At 42.5% G+C, this 11778-nt stretch overlaps 1 protein-coding gene across 1 annotated transcript; it reads right to left on the reverse strand.

Annotated features, from left to right (window-relative positions):
• Positions 1–711: 711 nt before the first annotated feature.
• tp53rk (TP53 regulating kinase) lies at positions 712–9045 on the reverse strand. Its single transcript, XM_068000769.1, has 3 exons — positions 8918–9045; positions 3761–4048; positions 712–1282 (listed from the first exon to the last, which is right to left on the reverse strand). The coding sequence occupies exons 2-3, from the start codon at positions 4008–4010 to the stop codon at positions 804–806; spliced, it is 729 nt and encodes a 242-aa protein (XP_067856870.1). The 5' UTR covers positions 4011–4048; positions 8918–9045; the 3' UTR covers positions 712–803.
• Between the last annotated feature and the right edge of the window lie 2733 nt (positions 9046–11778).

Raw genomic sequence — 11778 nt, forward strand, 5'->3', positions numbered from 1 at the left:
TGGATTTTAGAAGAATGAGAGGTGATCTCATTGAAACGTATAAAATTCTTAGAGGGCTTGACAGGGTAGATGCTGAGGCTGTTTCCCCTGTTTGGAGAGTCTAAAACAAGGGGTCATAGTCTCAAGATAAGGGGTCGGTCATTTAATACTGAGTTGAGGAAAAATGTCTTCACTCAGAGGGTTGGAAATCTTTGGAATTCTCTACCCTAGGGGGCAGTGGATGCTCTGTCATTGAGTATATTCAAGACTGAGAATCAGGGGATACGCGGATCGGACAGGAAAGTGGAGTTAAGGTAGAAGATCAGCCATGATCTTATTGAATGCGCAGCAGGCTCGAGGGGCCGTATGGCCTACTCCTGCTCCTATTTCTTACATTCTTATGTACTTGTTGCTGTTTTAGCAGCCCTGATTTTGCTTTATCACTTTGAGAAATCTGCAAAAGCAGCAAGTTTGAACTTTTCTTCCTAGATCCTTTTTCATTTCCCCTTTTTCAAATAATTCTGTAATCAGCAGTGTATAACCTGTTTTGATGTCTCTTTTGAACACTTGCCTACAGGTCTGTCCTCTTGCGCACAGAATGATCTGTGGCACATGAAAGGGGGAAAGGACAGAAAAAGACAAAATAAAAATGAAGAAAAAAAGAGCCCTTTTGAATCCACCCATCAGTAACTGTCCCAAAATTGATTAAAAAATTGAACTCACAAAAATAAATGTAATCACATAAATTCAAACTTTATTTTTTTACAGATTTTGGTGAAGGCTTTGAAAATAAAAATTAAAACAGGAAAATTAAAACATTTTCACTATCCAACCATTGACCTTTTCCTCCCTCTCTGTCTAACTTCATCAAGTTTTTTTATCACAGGGCCTGACTTTTTAGAAGTGATTGAGTAGCTCTTCAGGAAGACTTTGAACACGCTTTCTGTGTTGGGATGACTGCTCAGGAAAGCTTTCTCCAAAACATAAAGGTCGACTCCTTTATCTTCTGGCAGAGCAGAGATAAAACTCAGGCCAAAATCAATCAGTACCAAACTCAACTCTTTCTCAGGCTGCCGTATCAGCATGTTCGAGGTGGTGAGGTCCCCATGAATGACATCCTCATCATGCATTTTTGCCAGGATCTGCCCAATTCTTTCAGCCAAGGGAAAAAACTTTGCTGTATCCTTTGTAGACTTCTGAGTCAAAGCTATATGGTCACGGACAGTTACAGCCCCAACTAAATCTTCGAGGTAGATGCAATTTGCATTGTAGTCCACAAAATACACCACAGGAGTTGCAATACCTAAAAAAAATATAGAAAAATGGACTTCCTGCATATTTTATTTTATCACGATCAATTTTCTTCCTTCTCATCTCCTAAAAGTTTTGACTCCTGTTGGAATACGGTTCGAGAGCTGTCGGCCGCCCTCTGCTACTGTGCCCAAGTGGCTAATGTAATTGAGTCCACGTAGCAAGTATTGGCAGGCTGTATGGGGTATCACAGCCGAGCCCAATATTGTCCCACCCAATACTTACGCTTACACACACTTTCCAGCATGAACCCTGGCTGATTTCCCCTTCCCTAGCCCAGCTGCAATAAAGTCAGTTGTTGTGCCCCTTCTGTGATCTCAGCTGAGATCAACTAACAGGGCACAGGCTAAGGATTGAACTCAGCCAACCTTATTGTCTGTATAGCTCAATTATACACTACTCTTACAAACTGAGCCACTGTGGGAGCCCTAGATTCATTTTATATAGAACCATGAGTTAGGATTTTAATTAGAAGAGATCCAAACTATATATAAAAAAAGCAGAATTGGACTGCTGTCAAAATAATAATGTTCTATTACAGCAGGATAGTAAGTATTACCTCACATCATATCTACAAAGTATGATAAAAGACACCCAAGCCTCAAAATTACTGTTGGCAAATTAGCAGATGAAAATTTAATACTTTCGTATGACACTTCTTTGTTCACTATTAAATATAGGTGTTAACCAGTTTATTTAAATGGCTTAACACCTCTGCTAAAATAATAAAGGAACGTCATTCAAAGGTATTAAGCGTTTGTCCGCGAATATCGGCTACAGTAATTTTTAGATCCTAGGTAAATCGTGTTTAACTAACGTGATTGAGTTTTTTGATGAGGTAACAGAGGGGGTTGATATGGGCAATGATTGTGGTGTATATTGACTTCTAAAAGGCGTTTGATAAAGTGTCACATAATAAGCTTGTCAGCAAAGTTGAAGCCCATGGAATAAAAGGGGCAGTGGCAGCATGGATACAAAATTGGCTAAGTGACAGGAAACAGAGAGTAGTGGTGAACAGTTGTTTTTCGGATTGGAGGAAGATATACAGTGGTGTTCCCCAGGGGTCGGTACTAGGACCACTGCTTTTATTGATATATATTAGTTACTTGGACTTGGGTGTACAGGGCAAAATTTGCAGATGACACAAAACTTGGAAGTGTAGTGAACAGTGAGGAGGATAGTGATAGACTTTGTAAAAGGACATAGACAGGCTGGGGCAATGGGTGGACACATGGCAGATGAAATTTAACGCAGAGAAGTGCGAAGTGATACATTTTGGTAGCAAGAATAAGGAGAGGCAATATGAACTAAAGGGTACAATTCTAAAGGGGGTGCAGGAACAGAGAGACCTGGAGGTATATGTGCACAAATCGTTGAAGGTGGCAGGGCAGGTTGAGAAAGCAGTTAAGAAAGCATATGGGATCCTGGGCTTTCTAAATAGAGACGTAGAGTACAAAAGCAAGGAAATTATGATAAACCTTTATAAAACACTGGTTTGGCCATAACTGGAGTATTGTGTCCAATTCTGGGCACCGCACTTTAGGAGGATGTGAAGGCCTTAGAAAAGGTGCAGAAGAGATTTACTAGAATGATTCCAGGGATGAGGGACTTCAGTTACGTGGATAGACTGGAGAAGCTGGGGTTGTTCTTCTTAGAGCAGAGAAGGTTGAGAGGAGATTTGATAGAGGTGTTCAAAATCACGAGGGGTCTAGACAGGGTAGATGGGGAGAAACTGTTCCCATTGGCGGAAGGGTCAAGGACCAGAGGACATAGATTTAAGGTGATTGATAAAAGAACCAAAGGTGACATGCGGAAAAACTTTTTTACACAGCAAGCGGTTATGATCTGGAATGCACTGCCTGTGTGGGTGTTGAAGGCAGATTCAGTCGTGGCTTTCAAAAGGGAACTGGATAAGTACTTGAAGGGAAAAAATTTGCAGAGCTATGGGGAAAGAGCAGGGGAGTAGGACTAGCTGGACTGCTCTTGCAGAGAGCCGGCACGGGCTCGATGGGCTGAATGGCCTCCTTCTCTGCTGTAACCATTCTATGATTCTAGAGACAGAGGCTGAGATTTTCTGCTTTAGTGCTGCTCAACCTGTGATTTCCTGTCCATTAAAATGAATGGGTGGAAAATCATTACTGTAGCTTTACTCATCCAATCTAAAATTGAATTCCCAAAAATGAAGAAACAAAAATCTGGATCTCAATTTCTAAATTTTCACTTGGGAGATAGAGCCAGCGCACTGAACTTGGGGCAAAAAAGACTAAGAAAAACACAAAAAATTCATAAATTATGGCTTTTAAAAAAAAAATCAAAACAACCGCAAATGCTAGAAATATAAAATTAAAACAGAAAAATCTTCTGACATGGGGGTCTCCATTTGAAACGTTAACTGCTAGTTTCTTTTCAGATGCTGATGGGATTTCCAGCATTTAATTTGGGAGAAAAATCCATTACTATAGTTACTCACCAGCTTTCCTGCACCTGAGGATAGATCGCACTTCCTGAGCAGTTCTGCGATGTGTGAGTTTCTTGTCCAGAGCAGGATGTCGGTAAGATTTTGGGAATCTCTCCTTCACAACGGTTGGCTTCCCAAGGAAATCGCCCCTGTAGATTTTGGCTTCGGCGCCTTGTTTGACCATCTGGAAATGCTGAAGGAAGCCTTGAACCCGGAGCCTCCCAAGTGTTTCCAGATCATCCTGCTGCGGAGTTTCTGCCATTATTGTGTGGGAAACGAGAGACCAGCCCAAAGAGAAATCTGCAATCAAAATGAGGCCACAGGAAAACAGTGAGTCAAAAATACAATAGAAGGTGCTGTGGTGTACTCTATCTCATCATGCTACAAAATGGTGGACCAAAGGTTTGCATCCAAAATTACTCACACAGCATATTCCCCAAATTTATGTATTTTAGGTGGATTTTTATGATCATCAGTTGAAGATGATAGGCAATAAACATTCCCAAGTCAGATATAGCATATGTTAGGTGCAGAGTAAGGCCTGCTCTGGCCTGCCTGAATGCCAACCTCAAGAGTACCTCCTATTGTACCAGTGAGATTTTTTTTTGTCTGTTCCCATATCAAACATCTCCCCATAAAAAAAAATCTTGCCACTTGCCTGCAGCCAGAGCTCTTCTGCACCAGCTCATTGGAGAACACTTCATCTGAACAATCCCAGCATTAATATTCATGTACAAATATCTCACCCACTCCTTCCATGCTCAAATAAACCCCATCTGCCCAAAGACCAACAATGATATTCATGGAATTACGTAGAATCTATGGCACAGACACAGGTCATTCAGTCCAACTGGTCTATGCCGGTGTTGATACTCCACATGCGCCTCCTCCCACTCTGCTCTGATATCCCTGTTTCCTTATCCCTCATGTATGCATCAATGCTATCTGCTTTAACCACTCCATTTGGCAGCAAGTTCCACATTCTCACCACTCTATGTGAAGAAATTCCTCCTAAATTCTTTATCTGATCTGTTAATGGCTATCTTATATTTATACTTCCTTGTTCTACACTCATCCACAAGTGAAAACAGTTTTTTCACATTCACCCTATCAAACCCCTTCATAATTTTAAAAGATCTCTATCGGGTCGTCATTTAATCCTCTAGTTTCCAGAGAAAAGAGCCCCAGCCTGCTCAATCCTTCCTGATAGTTGCATTCTCACAATTCTGGTAACATCCTTGTAAATCTTTTCTGCACTTTCTTTGGTGCTTCAATGTCCTTTTTGTACTTTGGAGACCAGAACTGAACACAGTACTCCAAGTGTAGTCTAACCAAGGTTCTATATAAATATAACATTACTTTCCTGCTTTTGGATTATATTCCTCTAGAAATGAACTTTAGTATGCAGTTCAATAATCTATTATTTTTGTTGATTGTTGCTCTGGATTGGTTGGACATGTTGAGTGTCGAGTTTACTAAGACTCCTAGTCTCTCTCAACATTGTTATTAGTTATTTCTACATTGTTCATGGAGTACATGCCACTTTTTTCCTTCCTATGTGCAGTACTTTACACTGGTTTGATTTCAATTTCATCTGTCACTGTTCTGTCCACTTAAATATTTTGTCCAACTCATTCTGTAATTTCTGAGCTGCCTCCTCCAATTCCACTCCCCCTCCTAGTTGTGCATCATTTGCAAATTTGACAAAATTTGCACCAAGTTTCTGAATCCAAGTCATCGATGTGAATTAGAAACAGGTATGGTCCCAACACCAAGATCTAGATCACCCCATTCAGTATTTCCCTCTTGCACTGACATACTTCTGAGAAGTATCTGTTGTTTTCTACTCTTGAGCCAATTTTTTATCCATTCCGAAGATTTAAGCTTGGTGACCCAGCTTTGAGTTTAACTAGTGACGTTGCGTGTAGAACTTTGCCCGGAAATCTAGATGCACCACATTGTGGGGTTTTCCAGAGTCCACTTCTGTAAAGAAGTAGAGGAAGTTGGTAAGGCAGATTCTTCTCCTTTCTAAACCCATGTTGTCTGCTGTTTAGGTTAGGGGCCTCACCCCTCCCGATCTCTACAACCTTCACCAGCCCTACAACCCTCTGCGATCTCTGCACTCCTCCAATTCTGGCCGCTAGCGCATCTCTGATTTTCATCGTTCCACCATTGGCAGCTGTGCCTTCAGCTGCCTAGGCCCTAAGCTCTGGAACTCCCTCCCTAAACCTCTCCACCTCTCTCTCCTCCTTTAAGATGCTCCTTAAAACCTACGTCTTTGACTAAGCTTTTAGTCATCTGTCCCAATAACTCCTTATGTGGCTTGGTGTCAAATTTTGTCTGATAATGCTCCTGTGAAGCATCTTCATAGAATCATAGGTTACAGCACGGAAGGAGGCCATTCGGCCCATCGGGTCCACGCCAGCTCTATGCAAGAGCAATCCAGCTAGTCCCACTCCCCCGCTCTTTCCCCCTAGCCCTGCAAATTCTTTCCTTTCAAGTACTTATCCAATTCCCTTTTGAAGGCCATGAATTAATCTGCATCCACCACCCGCTCGGGCAGTGCATTCCAGATCCTAACCGCTTGCTGTGTAAAAAAGTTTTTCCGCATGTCACCTTTGGTTCTTTTATCAATCACCTTAAATCTATGTCCTCTGGTCCTTGACCATTCTGCCAGTGGGAACAGTTTCTCTCTATCTACTCTGTCTGGACCCTTCATAATTTTGAATACCTCTATCAAATCTCCTTGCAACTGTCTCTGTTCCAAGGAGAACAACCCCAGCTTCTCCAGTCTATCCACGTAACTGAAGTCCCTCATTCCTGGAATCATTCTAGTAAATCTCTTCTGCACCCTTTCTAAGGTCTTCACATCTTTCCTGAAGTGCGGTGCCCAAAACTGGACACAATACTCCGACTGTGGCCGAACCAGTGTTGTCTAAAGGTTCATCAGGACTTCCATGCTTTTGTCCTCTATGCCTCTATTTATAAAGCCCAGGATCCTGTTTGCTTTTTTAACCATTTTCTCAACCTGCCCTGCCACCTTCAACGATTTGTGCATGTCTACCCCCAGATCTCTCAGTTCCTGTACCCCTTTTAGAGTTGTGCCCTCTAGTTTATATTGCCTCTCCTTGTTCCTCCTACCGAATTGTATCATTTCGCATTTTTCTGCATTAAAATTGATTTGCCACGTGTCCGCCTATGCCACCAGCCTGTCTGTAACCTCTTGAAGTCTATCACTAAGCTCCTCACTACCCTTCCAAGTTTTGTGTCATCTGCAAATTTTGAAATTGTGCCCTGTACACCCAAGTCATTAATATATATCAAGAAAAGCAGTGGTCCCAGGGGAACACCACTGTACCCCTCCCTCCAGTCCGAAAAACAACCGTTCACCACTACTCTCTGTTTCCTGTCCCTTAGCCAATTCTGTATCCATGTTGCTACTGCCCCTTTTATTCCATGGGCCGCAATCTTGATGATTAGCTTACAGTGTGGCACTTTATCAAACTCCTTTTGAAAGTCCATAAACACCATGTCAACCTCATTGCCCTCATCTACCCTCTCTGTTACCTCATCAAAAAACTCTATCAGGTTAGTTAAACAGGGATATGCCTTTAACAAATCCGTGCTGGCTTTCCCTAATCAATCCACCCTTGTCCAAGTGACTGTTAATTCTGTCCCGGATTATTGTTTCTAAAAGTTTCCCCACCACTGAGGTTAAACTGACTGGCCTATAGTTGCTGGGTTTATCCTTACACCCTTTTTTGAACAAGGGTGTAACATTTGCAATTCTCCAGTCCTCTGGCACCACCCCCGTATCTACGGATGTTTGGAAGATTATGGCCAGTACCTCCGCAATTTCCACCCTTACCTCCCTCAGTAACCTAGGATGCATCCCATCCGGACCGGGTGACTTATCTACTTTAAGTCCAGGTAGCCTTTCAAGTACCTCTATCAATTTTTAGCCCTTGGGATGTTTTATTATATTAAAGACCATATAAATTTATGTTATTATTGTACAGATAATCAACTTTACTCTTGATAATTAATTCCATTACTTTACACAGAATTGAAGTAAACACAGGATTGAATCCACGAATGACTTGTATTTATATAGCGCCTTCACAACCTCAGGATGTATTGGTGGTGGTGGTGGTGGTGATGATGATGATACTCCAATACCTTACCCAAGTGGGGATTCTTCAGTTGTGAGACCAGTGAGCATTAGAAGGTTGTTTCACCACAGGAAAGAGTCACACTTGAGCCCAAAACTGTTCTCACCCAACACCATCTACAAACCCCATTCCAACAAAGGGTCACTGGGGAGCAATCAGAAGCTCTCCGCTTCTGGATGATTTTCTCTTCCCTGGCCCAGGGCCTCTGAAGCCAAAAGTGTATAATTCCCACTGTGACTCTGGCTGAAATCAGCTGACTTGAGCACAGACCAAGGATCAAACCTGGAACATTCATTATATAGAATGTACAGCACAGAAACAGGCCTTTCAGCCCAACTGGCCCATGTCAGTGTTTATGCTCCACACCAGCCTCCTCCCACCCGTCTTCATCTAATCCTACCAGCACATCTTTCTATTTCTTTCTCCCTCATGTGTTTATCTAACTTCCCCTTAAAGGCATCTATGATATTTGCCTCAGCTATTCCATGTGGTAGCAAGTTCCACATTTTAACCACTCTCTGGGTAAAGAAGTTTCCCCTGAATTCCCCTGTTCAGTGCCAAACCACATAGTGCAGTTACCTACTGAGCCATCAGCAGAACCTTCCCCTTTTATTAGAGCTAAAGCATTGCCTTCATTGAAAAACATGGGCAATTCTGATTGGAGATCCAGAAAAGAGGTGCATTACTTTTATTAGATGATGCAATTCAGCACAATTGACATCAATACATTTGTAAGAAAACTGACAAATGGCTGACAAACACTTTCATGAAGACAATGTAATCCCATCCCTTATATTCAAGGTATTTTAACCCTTAATTTCTGCTGCCGCCTTTTCTTCTTCTCCTCCTCTTCCCCATGCTGACTGCTGCATTGTTCCCCCTCGGTTGCTGAGCTCCCTCTGACAGCGGCCACTCACACGGCAGGCCCGGGCCTTCTCCTGCTCCAGGCAGGTATTTCTCCTCCCTCCCCTCTCTGTCTCACAGCCCCAGCTCTCACCTTATCCTCACAGGCCTTGTTACTCTACAGGAATTTCCTCCAAACGAAAACTTCCCAAACCGTCAAGAGTGGGTGGAGTAAATTTTCAGCCGCCGATTCTGCGCATGCTCCCTGGTATCCATGGGGAGGAGAACATCCCGCGGCGGTCCTCCGGTATCCCGGCACTGATCGCGGCTGGGTGAAGCTGACATGGGTGCGGCCATTTTTAGTCCTGGCACCGCTTATGTCATTTGGCAGCTGTCAATTATATCTTTGTGTAGGAATTTACAGTTACGCGATTGTCCATGACTTTTTCATTTGTGTTATATCCCAAATATTACGCAGTGAAACTAGGGCCTACTTTGGAATTTACTCCCTAAACTTCTCCACCTCTCCATATTCCTCTCCTTCTTTAACACCTTACTTAAAACCCATCTGTTTCGCCAAACTTTTAGTCCTTCCCAATATCTCCTTCTTTGGCTTGGAGTTTAATTTTGTCTGATTTTTGCTCTTGTGATGCGCCTTGGGACGTTTTTCTATATTAACGGAGCAAGTTGTTGTAGATGAATAAAGTGAACCATAAAATACTTGCAAACACAATATATATTTTCTAAATGAACTAAAAAGAGCAGTTGTATTTATTTTTTACTTAACAAGAAAATTACATTTGTTTTCACACGGTTTGAATCATCAGTTGGTATCATCGATTCTCACCTCTGAGTCAGACTCAGAAGGTTGTGGGTTTAAGTCCCCATCCAGAGACTCGAGCACAAAAGTTAGGCAGACACCTCAGTGCAGTACTAAGAGAATGCTGCACTGTCAGAGGTGCTGTCTTTCAGATGAGACATTAAACTGAGGGCCCATCTGCCCTTTCAGGTGAACGTGAAAGATCCAATGGCACTATTCGAAGAAAAGCAGGAGAGTTCTCGCGGAGTCCTAGCAAATATTGATCCCTCAACCAATATCATTAAAACAGATTAACTGGTCATTATCTCATTGCTGTTTGTGGGACCTTGCTGTGTGCAAATTGGCTGCCACATTTCCTACATTACAATAGTGACTACGCTTCAAAAGTACTACATTGGCAATAAAGCAGGCTGCGTTTAGTGACACCACCCGATGTAATTAACAAGATTTGTAGTTGCACTTCCCGGAAGTGGGAGAACAATAATCAACCAACCCTTTCCCTGGAATGTCCCTTTTCTTAATTAAACGATAAGGAGACACCAGGTTGTCCCACTGTCATCAAAGAAAACAAACATTTCATTTCTAGAGGGATAGAATTGAAAAGCAGAGAAGTTATGTTAAAAACATAAGAAATAGGAGCAGGAGTAGGCCATACGGCCCCTCGAGCCTGCTCCGCCATTCAATCAGATCATGGCTGATCTTCAACCTCCACTCCACTTTCCTGCCCGATCCCCATATTCCTTGATTCCCCTAACTTGTTAAACTTGTATAGAACCTTGGTTAGTCCACACTTGGAGTACCATGGTCTAACGGTTCTGTTCTCCATATTATAAAAAGGATATAGAGCCACTGGAGAAGGTGCAAAAAAGATTTACTAGGATGATACCAGAACTGAGAGGTTATACCTAGCAGGAAACATTGAGCAGGCTTGAGCAGAGCAATAAAAGCCAACATTCCGTTGGCGTTCTTGATCACCTGCTGCACCTGCATACTAAATTTGATTTTCTGAGCAGAGCATGAAGGGAGCCGCACGAGGAATCAAACAAAAAAAAGTCAAAAGTGACGTCACAAGACAAGGAGGAGCGCTGAGGGTAAGTCAGTAAGTATTTAGTTCATTGGTTAGTGATTTTAGTGGTTATTGTGGTTATTGGAATTAAAAGGAGTGGGAGCGGAGGCCCAAGAGCAGAAGGAGCGGGACCAGCGACCAAGAGCAAAGCAGGGACATAAAGCTGAGACCAACTCAAACACAGGCAGAAGTTTGAAAAAGTGACATCAGCGGACAGCAGGTTGGTGACTAGTTGGTGAGTAATACATTTATTTTGCTCTCTAAGCTAGAGGAGTGGTTTAAACTAGGAACCTATAACTTGCTAATTCTTTATTAAATGAATAACTTAAACTGGATAAGAACAAGTGAAAGGGAAAAGCGTAGAGCAGCGGAAAGAAAGTGTACTTTAGGCATGACAGATAAAATAAAAACTAGAAGGCGTAAGGCAATTAACCCAGCATCAAAGCTGTGGCAGGGGGTCGGGAACCTGAGCAGGGAGACAGAGGAAAGCGTGTCAGGAAGGGACAGAAGGTATGGAGTAAAAGGTAAAGTGTTAAAAAAGGAAAAAGCAGGAACTCAGTGTCACAAAACATATCTGAAAGTTCTTTATCTGAATGCACGTAGCATTCGTAACAAAATGGACGAGTTAACGGCACAAATAACTACGTATGGGTATGATCTTGTGGCCATTACAGAAACATGGCTGCAGGGTGACAACGACTGGGAATTAAATATGCCAGGGTATTTAACAATCAGGAAGGACAGGCAGGAAGGAAGGGGAGGTGGGGTGGCTATGTTAATAAAGGAAGGAATCACTGTAATACAGAGAAATGATATTGGGACAAAGGATCAGGATAATGAAACAGTTTAGGTAGAGATAAGGAATAATAAGGGGAAAAAAACACTCGTGGGCGTAGTATATAGGCCTCCTAATAGTTGCACCTCTGCTGGATACAAAGATGGGAGGGAAAGTAGAGAGTGAGGAGGACATAAAAAACCTACAAGGGGATATAGACAGGCTGGGTGAGTGGGATCTGGGGGTCCTAGTGCAAGAAAATCAAATTTAGTATGCAGGTGCAGCAGGTGATCAAGAAGGCCAACGGAATGTTGGCTTTTATTGCTAGGGGGATAGAATATAAAAACAGGGAGG

This window comes from Heptranchias perlo, chromosome 19 (genome assembly GCF_035084215.1).
Source record: "Heptranchias perlo isolate sHepPer1 chromosome 19, sHepPer1.hap1, whole genome shotgun sequence".
Taxonomy (NCBI): Eukaryota; Metazoa; Chordata; class Chondrichthyes; order Hexanchiformes; family Hexanchidae; genus Heptranchias; species Heptranchias perlo.

What these genes read in the sequence shown, in the direction of transcription:
- tp53rk (XM_068000769.1), bottom strand. Translation starts at nt 4,010, where the DNA reads ATGGCAGAAACTCCGCAGCAGGATGATCTGGAAACACTTGGGAGGCTC. An exon ending in CCTCAGGTGCAGGAAAGCTG is followed by an intron (nt 1,283 to 3,760) that starts GTGAGTAACTAT and finishes TATTTTTTTTAG; the next exon opens with GTATTGCAACTCCTGTGGTG.